General features: G+C 38.1%; 1 protein-coding gene across 2 annotated transcripts in view; it reads left to right on the top strand.

Annotated features, from left to right (window-relative positions):
- Positions 1–26,293, top strand: part of LRP2 (LDL receptor related protein 2) — a 176,320-nt gene that overhangs the window by 47,152 nt on the left and 102,875 nt on the right. Inside the window, exons 5-16 of one of the 2 annotated variants that reach the window (XM_043488175.1) lie at positions 4,009–4,119; positions 4,424–4,537; positions 5,252–5,371; positions 6,484–6,636; positions 7,899–8,018; positions 12,173–12,301; positions 13,863–14,032; positions 15,035–15,258; positions 17,017–17,223; positions 18,799–19,001; positions 20,738–20,878; positions 22,233–22,436. In XM_043488175.1, the coding sequence (XP_043344110.1) occupies positions 4,009–4,119; positions 4,424–4,537; positions 5,252–5,371; positions 6,484–6,636; positions 7,899–8,018; positions 12,173–12,301; positions 13,863–14,032; positions 15,035–15,258; positions 17,017–17,223; positions 18,799–19,001; positions 20,738–20,878; positions 22,233–22,436 (1,896 nt within the window). Of the gene's footprint in view, positions 1–4,008; positions 4,120–4,423; positions 4,538–5,251; positions 5,372–6,483; positions 6,637–7,898; positions 8,019–12,172; positions 12,302–13,862; positions 14,035–15,034; positions 15,259–17,016; positions 17,224–18,798; positions 19,002–20,737; positions 20,879–22,232; positions 22,437–26,293 lie in introns of those variants that run through there. The other variant, XM_043488176.1, reaches the window with a different exon arrangement.

The raw sequence follows: 26,293 nt of genomic DNA, 5'->3' as shown, positions 1-26,293 counted from the left end.
TTTGACATAGACGTGTTTTTTTTAAACTTTTCATTTTATATTAGAGTTGTGACAGTTTCAGGTGGAGAGTGAAGGGACTCAGTCATACATAGACATGTGTCCATTCTCCCCTAAAGTCCCTGATGTGGAGCATCTTTCAAGTCTTTATTGAATTTGTTACAATATTGCTTCTGTTTTATGTTTTGGTTTTTTGGCCATGAGACATAGAAATCTTAGCTCCCTACCAGGGATCAAACACACACCCCCTACATTGGAAGGCCAAGTCTTAACCACTAGACCACCAGGGAAGTCACTGTGGTCTGTTTTTTTGGCATGGACTCTCTTGTTTGTCCTGGTAGTCTTGAAAAGCTGTTTCTTAGCATAGCGTTTCTTGGAATTCCTAGATTATATCAGATTGAAGTCCTTAGTAGAATATAAAATAATCTGCTGAAATTTAGATTTGACCTCACTTCTCCAGACTTACCAAAGTGAAATGAGAAACTGAATGGAAAAAAAAACACAACTTTTTTCTTGGGTTGCTTCTTCTCTTTCTTTTCATATGATTTTTTTAAAAGTTTATTCCTTTTTATTCAATTTCATTCTTTTCCCCATAATTTCCTCTTCCTATTACTCTGAAGTCTGTAAGTACTAGAAATACCTATTATAGTGGTTAGGAATATGCATTGTGGGGCCAGGTTAACTGAATTTGAATTCTAGTTCTCCAGCTTACCAGTCATATGCCTTTTTTTCAAACTGTTCAACCTCCTTATACCCCAGAGAGGCACAGATATAAGATCTATGAAATGGGAATAATAGTAGTAACTACCTCATTGGGATGTTACAAGAGCAAAATAAGTTCATATGTATTGAGTACCTGAATAGGCTTCTGGAACATCATTTTCAACACATGTTTTTGATGATTATTATTGTTTTTGCTTATTTAACTTTGTGGATAGTACTTTTACTAAGTGCTGGTAGTCAAACCAGTAAACTTTTTCTGGCAAATCATTACTCTGACTGGATTATCCTGCCTCAGAACTGAACTAACAAAGTTACTTATAAAGGATGACTCTAGGACCTTGGAAAATCCCAGGTGTCTATTCAGGACTTATATCAGTTACTTCTGGTTTTCGTTTTAATCTTGGCTTAAGCATCATAATATATCTTTAAGATACCGTCTCTTTCTTTAGAATCAGTTTGTCTTCTTGGCTATTTTGTCAAATTCTGAGCATAGAATGTATTTAGAGCCTTCCTGTGAAGATAACAAAGAGTAGTGCCTAATATCTCTGTCTTACTCTGCTGTGAATGATTTCCATTCGGGAAAGTCTATGAGTTACTCAAACCACCTCGTCCTCCTTGATTATGCAAAGAGAGCTATAGCATGGAAATTTCTTGCTCCAAGCCAAATCATTAGCAGAGAAAACATTTAAAACACCGTCAAGTACCAATCCTACATGTATATTTGGAGGCAGCTCCCAATTTCGAGGAGCAAACCTGGACATGAATCATTTGAAAATTGGAGGAAGGAAGGGAGATGGAAGATGATCTTGCATTTTTTGTATCAGGTTAACTTTAGCAGTCTGGGGCTTAGTTAATAGGTACTTGTCAATCTTTCCATTAAAACAAAACTTACAAGGATGATAATCTCTGATATTCTTATACAGTATCTTCTCTCTTACTATCCTTCCCCTTTACTTGAAGTCCTGTAGGACATTTCAGGTACATGATGGATTTGTCCCATGGGAAAAAGTTTACAGAGTTAGACTCGGACTCTCCATCCAAGCAAATAAACCAAAAAGTTAGACTTCAGAGAGATACATTATCACCAAGTGTTGTGACTTCCTGTTTTCTGGGGTAGACTGAAACTCATTAATACTGTTAGCAGTAGAAATCTTTAAAGGAAATAGAATCTGCTCATTTCTTACTTTGCTCAGCGTACAACTTGGACCTCTTCCCTTTGTGGGGTATTCAAAGAGGGAAAAGCTTTTAGAAGCAGTTTTCCAAATCTTCTGTGTATTTTGTGATTTGGCTCCATGCAGTCCTTCCTATGGGCATACCATACGTTTAGTCAGGCGCAGAAGAGACCAGAAGGTGTGCAGGGCAAATCCTCAGCTGATGGGCAGATTTATTATCAGCTTGGTCAGAGACAAGAAAGCTGTTCATACTTCATGCCAAGTGTCAAACTACTGACCTCTAACCCTACCAATACTCTCTTTGATGACATCAAGCTGGCCTTGTTGTTTGTGGTGTGAATGTGCCGTGTCAGCAAGCTTTAGTTATATTAGTGGATACTGGGTTTCAGTGTGGGAATGCCCCTCAAAAAGGACAGGGAGAACAAGAGATCTGCCCAGCATATTGGTCTCAGTTCCTTCATGTCTACAATAATCACCTTAAATGAAAGAGTCACAGTCCATGCCCACGTAAAATTTCTTCCTGATAGGTATCTCCTTTATTGTAAAAAGGTTGGGTTTTCTAAGATTTCCTTCGTGCTTGCCCCTCTCTGAATAGCCTAGATAGCATACTGCTATCCAGTGCAAGGGGAAAAGGAATCACTTGCTGGACTCAGCTGGCTTCTAGGCATCTCTTGAAGGGAGAATGAATAAACTGAGCTTTGAAGATGCATTTGGGATGTGTGCCATCCCTATGATGAAAGACAGCAATAACCCTAAACATTAACTGGTTCTTGGATGATTAAAAAATAAAATTTGTGAAAAAATTAAATTTTATCTGTTATTAAATGCCTCCCATTTTAGTATACAGTTGATTGTGTGCAGCTTGGCAATTAAAGTATTTATAGACACTTAATAGGCTAGTTTTGAGCTTCTGGAGATGAGAATATTTCTGCTTACTCTTTCACTGTGGAACGTCATGAAATGGGCCTGCCGTCTGATCTTGGAGATATACCCTTTTCTTACTGAAAAAGAAATTAGAATCTGAGAATCACTATGAAAACAATCTTTAATGAAACAAAAAATAGACCAATAAAGATATCATACTTGTGAGAGGAAGACTCTTAAAAGACCATAAAGGGCAGAAGTTCATACTATTTTAAAAAAACTTTTCAACCTAGAAAGTTCAGCTGTGATAACTCTGGCACTCCCAAGCATTTCTTGAGCGCAGAGGGTGAATGACCTCGTCTCTGTACTGAATGATGGGGATTTGAGTAAGACAGGATCCTTGATCTCAGAGGATTTCATAATGTCATGGGGGAAACAGATAATCAGCGAATAGAATGGAGCCTACAGTGAGGGGGTCATGAGATATGTTCCAAGTCTGGGGAAGCACAAGGGAGGGGCTGATAGTATCTTTTTCCTTCAAGGGAACATCCTGATTTTTCCACTGAGATCTAGAAAACCAGGGTTAAAAAGCATTTGGCTAACAGCAGTGAAGTGATCATCAGTACATAATATGGTAACAATGATGTGGGCTTGTAGCACATACCGTGCTTTTGTAGAGCACACTATGCTTTTCAGAGTGCTTTACTAGACATTGTCTTTTGGAGGTTCCTGTATGTGTGGATGAGGAAATGGTGACACAGAAAAGATAATTCAAGTCAGAGTAAATAGGTACAGAGTGGCACCCCAGGTCCCATGTTACCTGGCTTCTTGGCCTGTTTTCTTTCTTTGACCTTCTAGCCAAAGAACCAGCCCTTCATCTCCCGAACCATGTGTGATGGTACATTACTTTCCTGGGGTGTTATTTATATTATGTAAAAGAAGATTCCATTTTGACAAGTTAAAATTTCTTCTCATTCTTCGGCTTGGAGGGCACAAGTCACTTTAAAGCCCAATTCCTTGGGCTTCCATTCCCCCTACTATGCCCTCTCAAAGCACTCTGTACTTATCACCTTAAGCACATAGTCCAGTTTGTAATTTGCTGTTTGTGTCATTCTTAGGTTATCCAAAGAATGTCTCTTTTGTTTACCAATATATGTTCAGCAGTTAGTGTCTAGGATATAGTAGTTATTCAAGAAGCGATTGCTAAGCAACATCTTCCTTTAAGATTTGTGTGCTATTTCCATTCTTTCAGGATACCCAGTATGTGAGCAGCTAACTTGTGCCAACGGAGCCTGCTATAACACCAGTCAGAGGTGTAATGGGCAGGTTGATTGCAGAGATGCCTCTGATGAACTCAATTGCAGTAAGTAATATGCTGGAGCTGGTTTACTGGCCAGTTATGCACTTTTCTTCTCAAGTTTGTGTTCAGTGAATTCATGTTGGTGGCTTGAAGTCAGTCGTGGTGGAGTATTTTACACTATGGAAATCGGCAGATACAGTAAGTGAGGACTTTTATGTTCCTGGAGAACTGGTTATTAAACATTTACCAGCACACTGCTGCGTGGTAAGAATCTTTTGAAACTTGAGATAGACTCTTCCTATGAAATTAAGTGGCTACAGTGAAATTGAAATTCTCTTTTCTTTCCCCTTTTAACCTTGTGTCCCAGCTCGCCGATGCGCGCGCAATGAGTTTCAGTGTGGCGGTGGGCAGTGCATTCCTAGAACCTACGTCTGCGACCATGAAATTGACTGTGAAGATGGCAGTGATGAACTTTCTTGCAGTACGGTGACTTCCTCATTTTGGGTCATGCTGTTAGGAATGCTCTTGTCTTTGTGTCCCCCCGCCCACCGACGTATTATTCTTTTCAAATAAAAGATGTGTCTGATGGCAGAGGAAGCCAGAATATCATTCAGGGCCCATGGCATGAGCCTCAGTAGTGTTGCTGAACTTAGACTTCTTTACCTTCCAAAAATCTGTGTAGAGGTGAAGGGTTTGGACAGTTTGCCTTCTTTTCTCAGACCACAAAGATACAGGGTATATTGTATTACTGGATTTCCTTTCTGGCACCTGGGCTTATTTCAGTGCTAAATTGAGAGGAATGTGATATCATGGAATGAGTTACTCAGAATCATTGAGTCCTAGAGAGCAATTACCGTGCTTGTGGTCAAGTGAGAGAATGTTGGCCATTGGCATTTCTGTAGCATCTTTGTCAGTCTGTATTCTTTGCTCTGTGTCCACTTATAGCTATCTTATTTTTCATCTTGATGCACTTGGTTTTCATGTCCTGAACCCAAAGCTACTGTTTGCTTCTCCCCCTTCTCTCTTCTTCTCTTTCTCTTTTTTTTTGTTCATTTTTGTCAAGATAGTTAAGGGACTAAATGGGCGTAGAAATTTCAGTTTCTTGGAGCTCAGTTTAGGTGGCAGGGAGAGCACTTTGATTTCTTTCCAAAGGTTTATATCTCTGGAGTGTAGCTGTCATTTTATTTTCTTCCAGATTCTTATCAGACCTGCAAAGGCAACGAATTCACTTGCCCTAACGGCATCTGCATTGCACAGGGCTGGGTTTGTGATGGAGAAGGTGACTGTGTAGATAACGCTGACGAAGATGGATGCGGTAAGGAGGGGAAGAGCTTCTGATTGGAAAGTATTTTCCAATTTCCAAGAAAGTGTTTTCCAGGACTTGCTTTTCTTACTTTCCTTGTTAGAAATTATCTGTGTGACATGCAAGTTTCCAGATGGGCTGGACTGACAGGGAATCTTGGGTGAGGAAGAGTGGTTCCCCTAGCTTTTTCTAAAAAGACACAGAATTCAAATGTAGCATAAATTATAATCCTTTCCTAACAGTAAGGCCAAGGAGATAGGACAGTCTCTCCCCTTTATAGCCCTATCTGAGGTTTTCCTTTTAAGACTTTTATCTTAATTAGATTTATCTATATAAAAGAAGTAGGCTGGGGAAGGTGGGAAAATATGGGAAAATGTGATTTGTCTTAAGACCTTACAACCATGAAGAACGACTGAGCTGAAGGTTGGTAGATAAAGGAGAGGCCAATATCGGGAGAAATGAGAAGGAAATTGTCAGTAACATTCATCCCCTTCACTGGGCAGTTATCAGCAGTACCTCCAACAGCTTGGAAACTGCTAACACCCACACATAAAGAAAGTTACCTTTATGATTCCAGCCTGGGTATATTAATAATGTTGCTTGTTTTGGTTGGGAGCATCCGTTGGTTTCATGCTTCAGTATTCCAAGAAGTTGTGTTCCAACTTCTGGATTATAATCTTTCTTATACTGTTGACAATTCACTAAAGAAACAAAACAAAACAACCAACCAAAAATCATACACACACACACACACACACTCAGGAATCCTGGCATTACCTTGATAGTGCTAGTTCTATTGTTCATAATTTAATAACTAAATGTTCTCCTACAGGTTATTCATCTAGTTTGTTGATAATGTAGGCCCATTTCTGCTTCTTACTCTTATAATTTGGCTGGTAGTTTCCTCCCCTAGAAACACTGGAACCTAAATAATGACATTTATCATTCTTTAGAATCTCAATAGAAGGTCAGTTGTAGCGTTAGAAACTACTTGTTTATTGTGAAATATCGGTCTGTTGTAGGTTTCTTGTTTACCTGATCTCTATCCCCTCTTAACCGTGTATTGAAAAATGGCTGGCTCTGCCTCTCATATGGCCTATAGTAACTCTCTTTTTCACCCACAGAAAGCAAAAGTAATCGTACCTTTGAATGTTACCCAAATGAATGGGCCTGTCCAAAGTCTGGAAAATGCATCCCAATTTCTAAAGTTTGTGATGGGACTTTAGATTGTCCAGGAGGAGAAGACGAAAGCAATATCACTGCAGGACAACAGTGTGGTGAGTATGGAAATTTATCTGGACATCTTTCAGGTAATGGTGTCTCTGTTTTTCTATAACAGATTGCCACATACAGAGAGTATCAGTTGATGTTTGCAGAATGAACAATTCCAGGACTTAGTAGCTCTAACCAACAAATATTTGTTATTTCTCACAGTCCTGTGGGTTGGCTACATTATTCTTTTGGCCTGAACCAGCTCACTCACATCTCAGGATGCTCCAGCAAAAGCATGACTAGACCAGGTGTGTTTGCCTGGTGGTGGAAAGGGCCAAGCCCAGTGAACAAGCTCTTCTCAGCCTCTGCTTACTTGATGTTTCCTAAGTGTTCTATTGGCCAAAAGAAGCCACACTGATCCCAGATTTAATGGACTGAAGAAATAGACTCCATTTCTTCATGGCAGGAGTTTATAAATATTTGTGACTCTTTCTCCCCCTCCCCCTGCATCTCCTTCCCAGGAAGAATGGTTTTAATGGTAATTGTGATGACTCTAAAAGTATTCTGGAGATTTTATTCCCTGGATTATACCTGTGGAAAAAGTGTTGCTGGCTTTACTCACAAACTTCTGGTTTCAGGGATCTAAACTTGGAGTTACCCACCCCACCACCTCCACTCCATGGCTGTAGAATATTTCCCCACTATAAGCCATCACTTCTGTGGACAGTTGGCTGTCCTGTAGGAAAGTGCAATTCATGGCCTTGATTTCTCTCTGAATTATCTTATAGTTGCCTAGCAGTGACCGTGAACTATAACCCTAAAGTTTTGGTGATTTCTTTTCCATGAAAAAAAGAGGCTTCTTTTTTCCCCCCATTTCACTGGGGAGCCCTTTTACATAGTCCTAGTGCAAAAGTTAGAAAACAAAAGTTAGTTGAAGCTAGCTTGGATTATTAAGTTAAAAATTTAGTGTTTAGTGTTCAGTGGCTTGGGAATTCTTGGGAATATCCTTCTATTCTTTCTAGATAGAAGAAATAGATATCTAGATAGATATCTTTCTATTAGATATCCTAATATCTTTCTAGACACAAAGATAGACTTTTGGCCAGATTTTTTTTCATGAACAGCACTACTGATGCCTTGTGCTTGCACTTAGTTATAATGAATTTTATAATGTGCTGAGTTTTTATTGCATCATACTGCAGGCTTGAATAGTGACCAATTTTCTGTGTTACTGCATACTTACTGAGCTTTTACTTTGGAAAGTTCTTATAAATCATCCTTGTCCGGAGATCACCTTTCATTTCACAAAATCTTTTTCTCTGTTTAGATGTTAATCTGTGTCCGTCCTTGGGATGTGAGTACCAATGCCACAAGTCACCAGGCGGAGGGATGTGTTACTGCCCCTCAGGTTTTATTGTCAACAAAAATAGAACCAATAACTGCGTCGGTAAGTGACAGACTTTCATCACAGTACTTATGGCACTGGGGACACTTCCTTTAACATCAAGGAGTTTGTATTTGTGGAGAGGAGAATCTGTTAACAAAGAGCAATACAGTCTTCATTGAAAACCTGGACAATATGATGTTTTGACTCTGAGAAGCTTTTGTGAGGTGCCCATGGCAAAAGAGTGGTTGTATGATGAGTGAGTAAATTAGCTATGTGTATATCTGTCCAGTTCCTAATGATGGAGGTTGTTCTTTTCCTATATTGTATATTGCTGTTTTATATATTTGGAAGCAGAATTATATAGCCATACTTGTTAAATACAGTTGGACCTCTCTATCTGTGAATTCTTCAATCTCCAATTCAGTCAACTGGGGATCAAAAAAAGAAGGGGAGTGGGAGGCAGAAAGTTCCCAAAAGCAAAACTTGAACTTTCTGTGTGCAGGCAGCTATTTATATAGCACTTAGGACTCCGAGCTTTCACTGCCAAGGGCCGGGGTTCCCTGGTCAGGGAACTAAGATCCCACAAGGCATGTAGTGTGGGCAAAAATGAATAAATGAATAAATAAAATAAACAAGCACAAAAGAAACACTCTGGTTTACAAACCCTGGAGAAAGTCTATTTCCTGAGTTTCTGACACGGAAGCCCTGCTTATGCTCTCTTCTGTAAGTGTAAGACCGCTCAGGCTGTCTGCCAAATGTCAGGCTACTCTTCCCCTTTACTGCCACCCAGCTGCCAATCCGATTTCCAGTCTTAGTTCTCTAGGCCTTTCCCCTTTCTCTTACTAGAAAAGGAATTCCAGTAGAGATGCCTGAAGCCACATTCTCAGTGTTACATTTGTTTTTCTCTCTTTTTCCTCTCAATCCTAAAGAGAAATTTGGGCTAGGCCGCCTTGTAGTTGGAACTCGATAGGCCATGAAATGTTTTCATGAAAAGGGATTTGCTCTTTAAGGATCCCTGGTTCATTCTTGTGATACCTTGCAACCTATTCTTTAGTCTCTCCACCCCCACCCCCCATTCTAGAGCCACATTTTCCAACATGTTTTTCAACATCTTTTCTAAAAATTAAGCCCATGATGAGGTTTGAGTTGTAGGTCAGAGAGAGGTCTGGGCTGCTTCAATTTTTTGCAGCCCTTAAGAAATGAAAAACTTTTGTAACAAGATTTTTACACTTAAATCTATTAATGAGTGTAACACAATTTTGCAGTATTATGCTGCACACAGGATCATTTCAGAATTCATAGAACACTTTTGGTTCTACTACTACTGGAAGTAGTCCGATACTTGGGCACTAATTCTAAGGTCCACAAACATCTTTCAGTCCCTTTATGATGTACCTAGGACTTTAGTGCAGATGACCTCTTTTGGATACAAGCTCAAAAGTCTGCAATTTTGAGTTTTTGTGAATGTGAGGCCCTCTGCTACCTGCAGAGACTTTCTCTGTGACCTTTCTTGTCCTTTAAGAATGTACCTTTGCCTCCTGAGTTTTGAAGCTGGGTTAATATTTATTTCACATTTCTTTTCAAGAAGACTATATTTTGCTTTCTTGGTAAAGAAAAGACATTATGAAATACATGACATTATGAAACCAGTTACACTCATTTCAGCTGAGCTTTTAGAGAATTGTTTAGGTTTGCTCTTTCAAGCATTTCAGTTGAACAAACACTCTCTGTATGCCTGTAATCCTCTGCATGCCTGACTTACCACAGAAGCTTCAGGTGTTGGAAACCTATGCAACATCTATCAGCTTAGCCATGGCTCCCCAGGGGATGCCACAGTGATTGTTAAGAATAAAATGGAATAATCATGACACGAAATCTTTCCTTCTACCATTCTTCTGTTCCTGGTAGTCTTGACCTAGCTGTGGAGACTCTGAGGCAAGGCACCAGAGCAATTTACTGGACTATTGTTTCTGATTGACAAGGACATGCTGTTTGTTGAGGGAATGACATCGTGGTGCAGCCTTAGGGCAGGAAGGTCATTCAGCATGGTGGGATTGCACACAGCCAGATGGATCATAGGGTGTCCGAGCAGGATTTTTTTTTAAATTACTCTCAAAGCAGTATTTGTTGGTAAGAGGGGACAAAGAGTAAAAAGGAAAGTAAATCAAGGTGACTTGGGCTGGGAAGGAGGATTTTAAAGCAGCATTTTAGTGTTTTGTAGTTTCCATTACCTTTTCTACTCTCTTTAAAATTCTCAGGTCTCCCTTTCATTTTTCTTGTCTTTCTTTTGGCTGACAATGGATTTTAATTGGCCTTCATTCTTCTTTGTAATGATGAACAGAATCTTCCTCAGTCATTAAAAGTGACAGTGTTTATTTACTCATTTAAACCTGTAAAGTACTTGTAACCCAGACTGTAGGAAGGGCATTTGCACCCAAGAATTCCCAGTTATGACTTTTCCACCCTCTTTTTGACATGAGAACTCCTGTTTCCAGGGTGACTCCAGATCCTTAGACATAGTCATAGTGTCTTGCACTCAAAATGAGGTCATGATACCCTGGGAGTTTGAGGGCGAATGTCCTGTACATTCCTACTGAAGCAAAGCCTCACGTGGTGTTTTCTCAGAAATGATGTGAGGGCACAGAAGAAATAGGTCAAATGTTGGCTTTTTGTCTATACCCACATGTCCTTTTACCTTGTCCTGTCCAAATTGGATTAATTTTTTCTTGTCACAGTCCTGGGGATGAAAGATGTGCTGGTCTGTGTTGTTATACTTGATCTGGAGGGAAAATGGGAACCATTATCTTGATCCCAGGGCTTTCTTGGTCTTTCTTTTTTTTAATTAAAATTTTTTATTTTTAAGATTTTGACTGTGCTGGGTCTTTGTTGTGGCATGTGGGCTTTCTCTCTAGTTAATGGCACTTGGGGGCTTCTCTAGTTGTGGAGCCTGGGCTCTAGAGGGCAAGGGCTTAGTAGCTGTGGGATCTTAGTTCCCCAACCAGGGATCAAACCCATGTCCCTTGCATTGGAAGGCAGATTCTTAACCACTGGACCACCAGGAAATTCCTTCTTGGTCTTTCTTGTTGGGGAGTCACAGGATGGTGGGGCATGCAGCAGGTGTGGTAGAATTCAACTCACAGCTTTGCAAATGTTATCAGATTCTAGAAATTCTAGAGAAACCTAGACCTGTAAGTCTCAGGAATTATAATTTACTTGAGAATTTTCTGAAGCCCTAGGGAGTAGGAGCCTGTTGATTTAGACTGTGGACATCATTCTTCAAAGAAAGAGAGCAGGGCGAAGGAAGGTGAAGAGTGGATGTGAACTTCGAGGGTCAAATGAAATATTTGGCAGCAGTTAACCAAGGATAGGACAATTTCTTGCCCTTTACGCTTTATAATCTTAAAGAAAGACATGTGTGTTTTTCTTCCCTCCCCCCATGTTGTATTGTTTATGTGTCAATTATATTGAAAGTCTTTTTACTATTTGATAGAACTGGGACTACTTGGTCATTGAACAGAGCTCTATTGTGTAATGGATTTTCAACAAGTACATATTAAATGAATGAATAATGCTAATGAGTAAGCAGAAGAGAATGTATTTTTCATGACTTAAAAATGATTTTTAATTTTGGTGATGACTTTTGACATCAGAGAAAAGGATAAACAGACCTTTCCAGATACTTTATTGCATACTTTATTTGTGTCTCATTGAGCAATTGGATATAAGGCAGTTCTTTCTGCAGTGACGGAAATGTCTGTACAGTAACTGCCAGTCACATGTGGCTGTCAGCATTTGAAATGTGGCAAGTGTGACTGAGAAATTGCATTATTAAGTTTATTTCACTTTAGTTAATCTAAATATGACTTTGAGATGCTGCAGAGAGCTAGTGTCTACCAGATTGGAAAGCACAATTTTAAAAGGATGCATTTATACCAAAATTCAGGTATTTTGTAAACCATCATTAATAAATGAAATGCTAAGGCAATGAGTCCAGGCAGTGTTGTGCATCACCTGCAATGTTATCCTTTATGTAGATTTTAAAGAACCTTAGGTTTTCCTTAGTGTGACAATGCCTATGCCCTGCCTCCCTAAGGGGTACTTTCTTAGGCAGTTGCATCACCAGATTGCTGTATAGCTTGTCTAAAACTTTTTTCAGAAAGTGCTTAAGACATGTTGTTAAATGCTATTATAAGTAGTTATTTCCTATGTGGCAGATTTTGATGATTGCCAGATATGGGGAGTTTGTGATCAGATATGTGAAGACCGAATTGGCCATCACCGGTGTGACTGTGTAGAGGGGTATGTCCTGGAGCACCAGCAGCACTGCAGAGCTAATTCTTCTTGTAAGTAAATTAAAGACACTCGTGTTTCTGAACACTAAACTTCCACCCTCTTTGCATAGCAGAAGTCAAAAGAAATATCAGCATTAAGGCAGATGGCGGGTTTGATTACCACAAATAAGATGTGGCACCTGCTGTTGGAAGAATGGGTCAATAATTTCATGCTGTTAGGGACCAACTTGTGGATTAATAGTTGTTGGGTTTTTTAAATTTTATTGATTGCTTGTTCACTTTGGGCCTGAAATAGTGTATCATCTACCACATAAATTTTATGAGTACATTTGACCTATTTTTAATTAATGTACCTACCACAAGCTGACAAATATCAATAGGCACTATTTATGCAAAATTTTTTTAGAGGTGGTTCAAAATGCATCTGCTAAATTTGGATTACAGCTTGTGAAAATGCCCTCATTATAAGAGCACTGTGGTATAGAAAAGTCATGACAATTTTTGTCACTATGGATTTCTGGGTAATGAGATCTTGACTTCACTCTCTTTTCCCAATTATTATTATTTTTTTCCCACACCTATTTAAACCGCCTTTAGTGTCTTTCTGAAACTGATTTGCCCATCTGTTTTCTAGTTGTTTTTGTGTAGAAAATACCTGATATGTTGTGGACTAACTTTAGTTACAACTGATTTTTAACATTTATTTTTGAACAGGTACATACTCGTATTTTCAAAAATTTCACGTTATTGAGAAGTTATATGACCACCTCCCCACCCCCTATACCCATTCCACTCTGCCCAGTTTCCCACTTCTCCTCTTCTATGGGTAATCACTGTTTAATTCTAGAGATTATTAAATGCATAAATAAGAGTATGCAAATATAGACATTTAACTCTATTTTTACATATATGGTAGTAAACTATACATACAGTTCTTCATTTTGCTAATGTTGCATACTATATTTTTAAGGGCTTACCATATCAACATAGAGAACTCTATTTTAATTTTGTTTTATTTTTATTTGAAGTATAGTTGGTTTCCAGTGTTTCAGGTCTACAGTGTTTTTTAATAGTGGCAGAATCCGTGTTTTGGATGTATATAATTTATCTAACTAGTCCTTTAGTGGTGGACTTTTATATTATTTCTTATCCTTTGATATAGCAAACCAGACTTCAATGAATAACTGTATTCATTTTGCATTCTTGTAAGTATATGGGTGTAGCAGGTTTGGATCCACCATTGCCGTGTTTTTCACATTGGGTGGTTTCCCATTAATTTTTAAAATGTATTTTGTGTTTTAGACAATCTAAAGTTGCACCTGGGGAAAGGTGCCCATATCATCAAAGATTCTCTGATACCTCAGTGTCATTGAACCAGCATTTAGGACACTTGAGTTCTTGCCAGACTCTGTTCCTAACTTACTGTGATTTTGGACATTTCATTAAACCTTTGTGCCTGATTTGCCCATCTGTAATGATATGTATCTCTACATACACATTCTGATATGTATTTTCTGAATATTTAAAACCAAATAAGAAAACATAGTTGTAAGTTGCTTCATCATCTCTGTTCACTTGAAGGACTGACAATGCCTTCCTTCTTCACATTTAGTTGGTGAGGCCTTTGTGATCTTCTCCAATGGTCGGGATTTGCTAAAGGGTAACATTCATGGAAACAACTTTCAGATTCTGGCACAGTCTCAAAATCGTGGATTGGCTGTGGGTGTGGATTTTCACTATCGGCAACGCAGAGTCTTTTGGACTGACATTGTGCAAAATAAGGTAAATAGAAATTTCTGGAGTATAGCTTGGGACCTGATAGAACTCCAAGCACAAAGTGTTGATAGTTTTTCATTTTGGGAGGAGTAGGGAGGGAAGTTCCTTTGTTTTCTAACAAAAAAGGCCCTTGAGATATTTTATGTTAATCAGCACCTTTTACTGCTATAGTATTACATGTGACCTGTTAAACAAAGCAGTCTATTATATGGATTAGCCTTGAGCAACTTTTAATTTTATTCGAAATGGAGTCCAAAAGCCTAATTAAAAGAAATAGTAGACATTCTTTCAAAACTGGATAGATATTTGGTAGTAATTTTTGAAACTTGATCATTTAAAATGTAAAAAGTATTCTGCTTTCCTGGATGATAAAAATCAGATTTTACCTGCATCTTCTAAATGGAACTGTAATTGAGCATTGGGTAACAAATATTGACAGTATTTTGTTTAACAGCCAAAATTTCATTATGCTCTCTTATTTGGAAAATGTGATGGATCTGATTTCAACTTTGAGTAATGCAACAGAGATTTTTTAAACATAAATTTTAGAGACTCTTAAAGAGTTATGATATTTTATTTCTTCTTACATTTCCTTGTACCATTAATAAAATTTTAATTCAATTAATGGATAAATTCCATAAATTTTCCAAAAATTGAGACTTTGGATTACTAGTGGGTATGATTTAATAATAGCTAGAAATCAAAGCAAACTACTTCCACCTGTGCCACCAAAAATCCACATTGAATTAAACTTTCACTAACTACCTAAGAATTAGAGATGCAGGCTTTTTTTTTTTTTTTTTTTAAACTCAACTTTTTATATATGCCTCACATGCTTTTAAAGAAATGCCCCACCACCTCCCAGTAACCCATGATGTGAAATAAAAAGTCTCTAGTGAATTTTTTTTTTAGTTTAAATGACTGATTTCTACACCAAAGATAAGTCCCTGGAAAACTCTCCCAACTAGTTATGCTTAAGACGTTTAATAATTTTGGTTTTTCTTGCAGGTTTTTTCAGTTGACATCTCTGGTTCACGTACCAGAGAAGTTCTCGGTGTTTCTATCGAAGACCCAGAGAATCTGGCTGTGGATTGGGTAAATGATAAACTTTATATTGTGGAGACCAGAGTCAACTGCATAGATGTGGCAAATTTGGATGGAAGCCATCGGATTACCCTTATAAGTGAACATTTGGGACATCCTAGAGGAATTGCTGTGGACCCAACTGTTGGGTAAGTTATTTGCAAACATACTGATTTCAGCATTTTTTGAGTTTCATTTCTCCCCCTTTAGATAAAACATCCATTGGCATAGTTTAAGATTCTTTATGCTCTGTACTGTAGAATCTTTGTTTATTTCATATCTCTTTTCATAGCACTTTTAAAGGAGTTAGCTAAATATAATCTGATTTGAGGATGTGCAAATATACCTACTAATGTCCTAAAAATATGTAATGTTATTGGGGTATGAATTTTATGCTTAGTGTTTGCCATGTTTTCCTGGCTGAGAGATTGAATTCTTTTTTCTGACTCGCTCTAATAGTACTGTCACAACTAAATCATTGTTAATGTGATCACTCTTAAGTTGTGAAGTTGTTTTAAGCAGGGGATAGATCTAAAACCACTAAGTGGTGTTTTGGAGGGCTCTGAAGAGCCCCAGTTCTTTATGCTTCAGTACAGAAAGGATTTAGCAAGAGGCAAAGTGATAGATAAGTGATTTATTAGCATAGGATGTTAGTGTTGCACTGCCCTGAATATTTAGTGGGTTACATTTTTATAATTAAAGGAAGAGAGGGGAGGTGGATAAGACCACCTTCTTTTTCATTCTTTGAGTCTTTGGTCGTTAATTTCTCCTATTTGTTGGGTGGGAGAGTTTTTGAGGTGCATCTAGGGTCATCATGGCACTATGGAAAAATTCAGATCTCAGTACTAGTGTCTTTCACTTTAAAATATCACCTTTCCCTAAATTAGTATTTTTGTGCATGCAAAGAACATTCCCTAGGTCATTAACTTGTTGACATCACTGGGCAGGTTGTAGGCCTTATTTTCCATGATTGTTTTTTTGTTTTGGGGCATGTCTCATGCTTCTGTTGCATGGTTTTGTTGGTAAGCAGGTTAGCTTGGTTTTGTTGTTATGCACACCAGTCTGGCTTTGATACTATGCCACTTGCTCTGCTTTATAAGTCAAGCAAACCCACATTGTTTGATGATTTTTCCATTACCTTCTTGAGTGCTCATTAACTTACCGTGGTCTCCCAAAGCCTCCCTAAAGTTCCTTCTCTATCTACAATCCCTAATAGAATTTCTAAGCTAACAATCTGAATACTTTACTCTTATCCCTACCGGACCTATCCCTTTTAGTGATTTCCTGTTAGAGACAAGTGTTGAGATGTTAGTGTTTTCTCCAGGTATAAATTAAGATTTTCCCGATCCTCACATTTGAGACCAGTTATGTAGAGACTAGCTTTTGCCTAGATTTTCACAGTTGGGTCTTAGAAGTGTTGGATGAACTTGAGGCTGCTTAAGTGCTGGTTATTATTCATTTCTATTTCATGATCTGTCCTTCCTTGAAAATGACGTATATGATGTCTAGACTGTGCCTTAGAATGAGGACTTAAGGAGGGAAATGGCTTGATAGATTTTTTTTTTCTTGGTAGCAGTTTTGCTGGCTGTAAATAGAGAAGTGAAAGATGGAGTCAGGGAACAGGGGAGAAACATTAAGAAGGTTAGAAGGTAGATAAGCTTTTTTTTTTGCCTGTGAATTGTGCATTTTCATAGTTGCTATTTGGAGTTTTCGACGCCCTCCCCCCCCAAAATTGGTCCTTACCATCTCTGATTTTTAATGCTTTAAAATTTCTCTGTTGTTTTAAACCTCCATGGTTCTCTTATCAGCTAGAAGAGATTTCCATTGATCCAAACACACAATCTCAAAAGATATTTACTAAGTAAACTTGTAAAATAGCTGATTCTCTCATCTTTTTTCTTTTGTAGTTATTTATTTTTCTCAGATTGGCAAAACGTTTTTGGGGTACCGAGGATAGAAAGAGCTTACATGGATGGCTCCAACCGTAAAGACTTGGTAACAACAAAGCTGGGATGGCCTGGTGGGATAACCCTGGATTTGGTATCAAAGCGTGTTTACTGGGTTGACTCCCGATTTGATTACATTGAGACTGTAACTTACGATGGACTTAAAAGGTAAGAAGTTTTTTTTTTTTTTTTTAAATACATCTTTATAAGTTTGGGAGAAGTACATAAAATTTATGGAGAGGGATACTGAAGAACTAGAATTAAAAGACTGCTTTGTTGGTTGACATAACTTGAATGATCTTTGTGTTGATATTTGCATGATGTGACCTGCTCTGAGTTTTAACTTGTTCCATGTTAACACTCAAATTTGATTTCTCTTCTCCAAACCCTCCTTCACTCCCAGATGAAGCATATTATTTTCATTAACTCCTGAGTTCATTTTTCTGGGTCCCTTAGGGTTTGTTTCCAAAGATCATTTGATAGTTTAGTTTTCTATTTTCCCCCTAGTAAATAGGTTTAACGTTATCTGGTGGGAATTAACTGGATTTTATACTTCTCTTATATATTTTTCAAACCTTAAAGAGAAATTCTGACTTTTTACCTGATATACTTCAAAGGCATTTAAACAACATTTGAATGCAGACTATGGCATACTTTTTTCCTTCATCTTCTTAGTCATACTAGAGTTGACCATAGATTAATTTGTTAACTACTTTACATCCTCTTCTTTTGGTGTTTTCAAAAACTGGTTAAAACAGCCTTTAACTTTTGACCAAGAAAAATTACTTGTGTCAATTTGATTTTTCTGAAGGACTTGATCTTATTTTCTCAATAAAAAGACCATGATACTTTTGTTTCTCCTTTATCTCTATTTGTAAGAATGGTATCACAGTTTGCCACAATCTCTATTTGTTTAAATGAAGAGATTGTGTATTAAGGCTATGACTTCTTATTACCGAAACTGGTTCCCAAGGTGAGAATATGAATTAATGACAAAAATAATCATATGAATCATACAATTGAGAAATTGACTAACTTTTTTCTCTTTGGTGAACCATCCTCCACCTCACTTTATGTGGCCTCAGTGAATGACTGTTTCTGTAGATGTAGTCATGGCAGCAATGTTGATTTCTTCTCCTTGTCTGGCACTTCTTACCTCTGTTGTCTCCCATTTAAGCAGTTCTGAGCACTCTGTCTCCACTATCACGTGATTAGCTGACAGTTTAATCAGGCAAGGGCATGTCAGTGGTAGCCCTGCTTTTTCTGCTCTCTAGAGTGACGTCAGAAATAGGTCTGTGTTTGCCATGTGTCGAATTTTCCAACTTGCTGTCTTGTTCCCTAGTGGCTGAGAAATGTTCAGTGGTGCAATGTTGTGAGTGGAGTGAGTGTTGAAGGCATCTTCTACCAGATTTCCCATCCCTTGTTACACTCTTTCCCCTAGGAATTTCAAAATTATGTTTCACATCTTAGCCCTTTTATATGTGGGGCAACCTTAAAAGAATGAAGAACAGGTGGAAAATTTCTCAAAAAATTTAGCTAGGACGGGAATGGTCTATAAGTGCCAAGGCTCTTGGCAACATGGAAGTCCTTCTAGCAAGTATAGACAGAAATACACCTGCATCTTAAAGTGTGTCTTGACTATATATTCTGTAGTTGTAACTAGCAATTTTTTAGCTTTTAAGCATTTATGTGAACTAATTCCACCTTTAATCAAAGCTGTATGGTGTGTCTCTTCGGTAACAGGATGACAGTAATTCATGGAGGCTCGAACATTCCTCATCCCTTTTCAATAAGCTTGTTTGAAGGACAGTTGTTTTTCACCGATTGGACAAAGATGGCTGTATTGAAGGCAAACAAGTTCAAGGAGACTAACCCCAGACTGTACTACCGCTCTTCCCTCAGGCCGTTTGGAGTGACTGTTTACCATGCCCTCAGGCAGCCCGATGGTAGGCGGCCCCCAACAGTGGAAAACCCTGCTTGGTACAGCCCTTGGTAGAAAGGTTTTCTCAAAGTTCTCATGAGATTTGGGTGGTGTTTTCAAATGTTTGATGGATTATCTAGAGAGTTAAACTAGCTGAAATTAGCTTTGCAGGTCATGGGTATTTTAGAGAAGTTGATGTATTTCAGTCTACAAAGTTGATGTATTTCAGTCTACAAAGAACACAGAGGTGTGTTTAACAGATATTTATTGGCATATGCAGTGTACCAGATCCTGTCTACAGGTTGGAGAAAGAGCAGCAAGTACACCAAACTAAAATTACCCATCCTTTGTCTACTGGGAGAAATCTCCCAATTCAACTTTCTAATATTATAGTCAAGGAAGCCAGACCAGAAGAAGAAAATAACATGCCTAAGCGGTCATTTTATTTAGGTAGTGCCAGAGCTTTTTTTTTTCCCTTCTTCTTCTTCCTTGTATGACACCTGTTTAGCATTGGGTTTGGTGTCTCTCAGGATAGTCGCTAATCAAAGAAATGAAATATTTTGATTCAGACACTGTTAAGTCTTATGTTATTTTATAATAAGTTTTGTTTCAAGGTTTTAAACTAACATGACTGGACTGTGTCCATAGCTCTTTTCTGCATTTGCTTATGCATCAAAGAAAAGAAACACAAACTAGGCTACTTTGGAAGAAAGCTTAATATCAGTGAACAGTAATTCAGAGAAAGAAATATTTCACTTTAAATCTCTAATGCTAAGTGATGGGTCTGGCTTTCTGGAGAAAGACTATGAAGTAATTAGGCTGATTTAAAACACCCAAACAAACCAGCCTCTAGAACGGATGGTTTTGGATGACTACCCTTCCTACATAAACAAACACTTCATTGGAAAATATATACTATATGTATATATATGAAGGTATATACTATATTAGAAAATATCTGTTTGGAATGATCAATTCATGGGCTACTAAACTCACATCTGCCCTTGACCAAAAGTATAACCCAGTTTCATCATCTAAATTATATTATTTGCCTCAGAATGATACCTGCCTGTGTTTCTCAAAATGAATCTACTTGAGAAGGTAAAGAGACTGTTTTAAAGAGTAAGTTAAAGGATAAGGAAACAATTTCAAAAGCAGAGATTTTTAACTTTGACAGTCTTGCATACAGTGAACTTTCTGAAGTCATTGCCTTGAGAATTGTTTTTGGATGTATAAACTGGTTTGTGTTTCAGACATGTAGGGTTTCGGAATTAGATCTGGATTTAAATATTAGTTTAGTTGTTTAACAACCAAATAATCTTGAGCAAGTTGTCAAATCTTTTGGAACTTTGGTTTCCTTTTCTGTAAAATTGGGATAGTAATGTTTACCTCTTAGAACCTTTGGTGGTAAATTGTCTTACAAAGTAAGTATCCAGGAAGGTTATTTGGGGGAAGTCATTTTTTGAATCACTGATGCTAGCAGACAGAGTGATATAGTTACTGGGAGGATAAGAACCCTCAAGGCTATTCAATTGCAGAAATTATTATTATTATTATTTTGGCCACTATCAGTTTAAGAGTAGATTCAAGAACAGCAATGGGATTGGGAGCAGTTAAATGGATGTATACAGTAATAACCAGTAGTGATGTCTCCAAGGAGTTTCAAACCCATTTCACCCATAGGTCGCAAAATGGCTTCGCATGTGTTGGATAAATAAGCATTTCTAATTGAGATTTAACAATGTGCATTTTTCCTTCCAGCAATGAATCCATGTGCACATGAAAATGGGGGCTGTCAGCACATCTGTCTCCTCAGCCACAGAACATTCAATGGTGGTTTGGGTTACCGTTGCAAGTGTAGGCTTGGCTCCATTCCGGATTGGGATGACTATCATTGTGTTGGTAAGATCACTTTTGGACTATCTTTCTGCCAGTCAGCACAGGGCTGTGCATGCACTGCTTTGGGACTGGGCCAGCTCCCTGTAGCACTTCTTCCCAGCGAATAAGCTTTCGGTAGCCCACGGGCATCTTCCTTTGTAGGCACTCTTCCTTTTGTGCAAAGAACATGTTTGAAGATGTAAATTTGCATCATTTGGGACACATTTAGGGTTTCCTTGGGTGACTCTCATTCCTGAAATCACTTTCTCTTTCTTTAAACTATGCTCTTGAAATTCATAGGATTTAATTTTGAACCTTTTACTCTACCACATGTATAGCTTTAGATGTTAGCCTTAACCCTAGTGGGAAGCACTTGCCATCACTTTTATTGACTTCTCTTAGCTCACCACTTTGCCAGTCCAGTAATCACATCTTGATCCCACTTGGCTTTACTGCTATATTCCAAACTAAACTCCTAAGTGTTGGGGTAGCTCATTTCTTCATCTGGTGTTTACTCCTCAGTTCAGATTTTCTCTCTATATCTGCTTCTATGCTTTGGTTTTCATTTCATTTCATTAAATGCGTAGCCTTCCTCTTTGATCACCTACACTCACATTAAAATAACGCTACCTCGTCTTCATCTGATGATGAAATGCACTCCTACAATATTTGTTTCTCTCACTTATTGTCCCTTTGACAACTCTTTTTTTTAATGCTTTTGACACATTCTTACTCCCTGCTGTACTTCTGGATTAGTATGTAAATTCTCTTATTTTAACTTGAACAAATTTGTTCACTTTCTCGGTCATCCTAGATTCAGATAAAAATCACCCTCATTGCAAAAACCATGTTCTCATTTTTTATTTCCTGGCCCATTGTCTCTGCCTTCTTCTTTGATTTTACACATCACTTCTTCTTTCTTATTTCCTTCATTCCTCTCCTCCCTTTCTGCTTTCCTTCCTTTGTTTCTTTCTGAATAATTTACCTAGTTTCTGTAAATCTTCTTTTTTGCTGGTCTTCGCATCTCCTAAACTGTAGTAGGATTCTTGATATAGATCTCTACACAAAAGTTAGTGTAACTTGAGAATTTTGATGGAATCATTATTCAGTTAATACCAATTTAGAAATTCAGCATATGGACACCATGTGTTATATAAGTAAATCCTAAGGATAAATTTCTCAGGGAGAAGTAAGATTGTAATACTTACTGCCTTTATGGTATTTTCCCTCTTTCCATTATTTCCAACTATGTTTTTTACATATTTGTTGTATTTATTTCAGGATTATCAGATGTGTTTATGGGTGTAAAAGTAATTTCTCTGGAACTGGGAGAAGGCAAGAATCATGCTGTGGTTGACTGTGTGTGTCCTTTCCACAGCTGCTGAGCGGTTTCTGCTCTTTTCATCTAATCTGGCTGTTCGTGGCATCCCGCTCACCCTCTCTCACCAGACGGATGTCATCCTTCCAGTGACAGGATCTTCTTCCGTCTTCCTTGGGATTGATTTTGATGCCCGCGAGAAGGCTATCTTTTTTTCAGATACAAAGAAAAACATTATTTATAGACAAAAGCTCGATGGCACAGGTGAGAATGGTTTGAAAGTTTTTTTTCTTTCTTGTTTTGTCTGTTTTCAATAATAATACTAATCATTTGCCCTATAAAACTTTTGCATTCACTTCTTAAGCAGGGTCATTTTACTAAGCTTGCTCAATATTTTTAAATAGGGAAATTTATAAATTAGGTCTAAGCGAACACTTCATTTTCAAAATAAGTTACAAATGAGACTGCATTTTAAAACATTTATAGATGTAATTGGACAGCTACAAATATTACCATATTGATACTTCATAAAAGGAAGGTTAAATGTATGAAAGATGTTAATGGGTTAATTAACTAGAGGCTGTTCCCTTTATTCAAGCAGCCAGATTGAGCCAATGGAATGATCTCTGTATAGGATTGCTACACAATGTAAATGGAATAAGAATATTTTTAAAAGATGTGAATTATATGTAAATATAGATTTACTGTAAGTTTCTAGTTGATTGGAATTCTGTTAAAATCTTCATAATCCTCACAGAAAGATAAATTATAGTCAGTCACACCTTATCAGTTGGGTACTATCATGATCCAGTACTTTGATTTTACTATCCACTAATAGGTCGAAAACTGAAGTCTGAAAAAAAAAAAAAGAGTAGCCAGAATAACATAGCAACTAAGAGGGCCATCTCAGGCGCTCATTGCTTAATTTTGAATCCTGACTTCTCACATTTCTTAGTTGTATAATCTCGGGAATGTTACTGTGAAATAGGAATAATAATAAAGGCACTACATAACTCATAATGTTTTTGATAGGATTTTAGGGTAATGCATTTAAAACACCTAGAATAATGCCTGGAAAATAGTAAATATTTTCAGTAAATGTTAGCTAGGTGGTTGGATGGCATTACTGACTCAATGGACATGAATTTGAGCAAACTCCAGGAAATAGTGAAGGCCAGGGAGGCCTGCTGTGCTGCAATTCATGGAGTCACAAAGAGTTGGACATGACTTAGCAACTGAAGAACAACAAAAGCTATTATTGTAGCTGTTATCAATGAAAAACTCTATTACTCTGCTCCACCCTGCCCCAACTCAGACTTGCTCACTAGAGGTAATTCCTTACCATTCTTTTGTCCCTGTGTTTCTAAATACTTATACTTACTAATACTTATACTGTTACTAATACTTACTAATACAATAATTAGTAAGTATTAGTAATTAGTAAGTTACTAATACTTACTAATGCTTAGACCATTACTGAGTCCAAGCTCATACAACTCACTGCATGACAGGCTAGTAAACCTAGAGATGACGTGTTCCAGCCAGGAATAGCAACTTTATTTGGAAAGCCAGCAGACCAAGAAGGTGGTGGACTAGTATCCCAAAAAACCATCTTACCCAAGTTAGAATTCAGGCCTCTTTTATATTAAAAGCAGAGAGGATTTGGCCTGTGAATCCTATGTCCTTGGAGCTATCCGTGTAATCTGTTTACCATGTTCCTATAAACTACCAACAAAGCAAAAGCTGTTCTCTGTTCTGCAACTTATTATCTCTATAGAAGGAAGTAGAAAGTATTAGACACTCAGTCATGTCTGACTCTTTGAGACCCCATGGACTGTAGCCCACCAGACTCCTCTGTCCAAGGAATTCTCCAGGCAAGAATACTGGAGTGGGTTGCCATTCCCTTCTCCAGGTATCTTCCTGACCCAGGGATCAAACCCACGTCTCCTGCATCATAGACAGATTCTTTACCACTAGGGCCCCCTGGGAAGCCTTTTATCTGTGTGTGTGTGTGTGTGTTCAGTCACTCAGTCGTGTCCAGCTCTTTGCGACCCCATGAACTGTAGCCTCCCAGGCTCCTCTCCTCTGTCCAAGGAATTCTCCAGGCAAGAATAGTGGAGTGGGTTGCCATTTCCTACTCGGTTTTATCTCTATATGAAGGGAAAATTTATACCTTTAAATGTCACAGCCTTGAGAATGGACTATCCTGTGTATTTTATCCCATAGGCAACATTCCTTTCCAAAAGGTGCCGAGCCTGCATGACTAAGCACAGGCAACAGAGCAAAGGTTAGAGCTAAAGGAATAGATGCAAAATGGAATCAGGGTTATTCTTCTCTGTTGTAGTACCTTTTCTTGATTTGTCATTTAGACATTTATTTTCCTTGTTACAGATAAAGAATCAGCTCTCTTTTCCCCTCCCTTTCTCCTTAAAAAACTAGAACGTAATTTTTTGTTCACTGTTAAATCAAGTAGTATTTCATGATGACATTTCTTGAACAAATGTTGATTCTTCCCCCCCTGGAGTTTAACAATTGCTCCATCTTCATTTGCTTAGTTTCTTCTATAGCTATTATATTTTCCCCAAACAGAGCTATCAAATGCTTGTCTGTGTATTTACATATTTATCAAATGCAAAATCTGTGATTTTTTTCCCCTCTGCTGTATAGTTGAATCTGGCACACAGCTCTTCTGACCTCCATCTGCTGCTTCTCTCTGCTGGTTTTCCTATTTCTGGCAAGCCATTTATTTTTCTTTCCAGACTTATTTCCATACTTTGCAGAAACACATTTTATCATAGCTTTGAATGGGTAGGGTGGTATATAATTTGAGTCTGAATCTGCTTTTATTTTGCCCTGCAACTTGATCATTTGACAAGGTGTAGGGTGAAAGTAGTTTTACCTCAGAAATTTGACGACATTGCTGCACTGTCTTCTAGGAGCCCAGGTCGGAAGTCCTGTGCCATCCGCAGTAGCATTTCAGTGTATATGACCTTTCTGGGGGGAGAGTCTTTTTATTTCTCTTTGGAAAATTTTAGCATCTTTTTGTGATCCTTTTCATCTTGAGATTTCTCTCCTATTCTGGGAGTTTTCTTGCCCCTGCTTTTTCTATTCAAGCATGTTAGGTTAATCATCTGTTTTCTTCTTATCTTTCCTTTCCTAGTTTTCATCTCTATCATTTCTTTCTACTTTCTGTGAGATTTTTTTTTTTTTGGCATTTTAGTTTTAGTCTATCTGATATTTAATTTTCAATGTTGAAGAGCTCCTTCTTGCTCCCTGATTATCTCTTTTTAAAAATAAAGCCTGGGACTTCCCTGGTGGTTCAGTGGCTAGGACTCCATGCTCCCAAAGCAGGGGGCTCAGATGTGATCCTTGGTCAAGGAACCAGACCCCATATTCCCCAACTAAGACCCAGTGCAAATTAATTAATTAATTAATTGAAAAATAAATTTAATCTTTTCTTAGTCTATGAAGATATTAATTACATTAAATGATTAATTTTTCTCTTTCCATTTCCTTTGGGTTGCTTTTTCTTTTGGGGTTGTTTTCAGATGTCCTTTTTATGAAGGAAACTTAAATTTCTTTGAGCCTTGTTTGAGCAAAGCTATAAAGTGCTGACCAGAAAGCTATAGGTATGAATGGGCCTCATCAATTGGTGATCAAGCAGCCTTTTTGTTGAGAAGTTTCCAAATGTCAGTGTCAGCAAGTCCTTTCTGGAGATAGTCAATTTCTTCTTAGTAGATGCTCCCATCCTCCCTGTTGGGGTGAGGAGTAAGAGGGGGAAGCTAGTACCTGTGTTCTGGGAGTAGTGCAGGTGAGAGGGGGCGGAGGCCCCTTCAGTCCCGTGTTCACGGGCATACTCCTCCTGTGTTCAGTTCTGTGCAGATCCCAGTCCTCTCTCATGCCACATGTCCTCAGCCTGCAGCCTCTCTGAGTTGAGTTCCCCCCAAGGAAAAAAATTCTCAGGTCTGTTAGAGGAGGCAGAGAAGAGGCGTGTTGTAGATGCTCAGGGTCTTGGGTTCAGCTGTTCCCCATACCACCTATTTGATTTATCTGTTGGCTGTGGTGAGTCTTCATTGTTGCATGTGGGCTTTCTCTTGTTGACGCGAGCGAGGGCTACTCTG

The sequence above is a fragment of the Cervus canadensis genome, chromosome 15, assembly GCF_019320065.1.
Source record: "Cervus canadensis isolate Bull #8, Minnesota chromosome 15, ASM1932006v1, whole genome shotgun sequence".
Classification (NCBI taxonomy): Eukaryota; Metazoa; Chordata; class Mammalia; order Artiodactyla; family Cervidae; genus Cervus; species Cervus canadensis.
The sequence above is the reverse complement of the archived record's forward strand: the minus strand, read 5'-3'. Positions and strand labels throughout refer to the sequence as shown.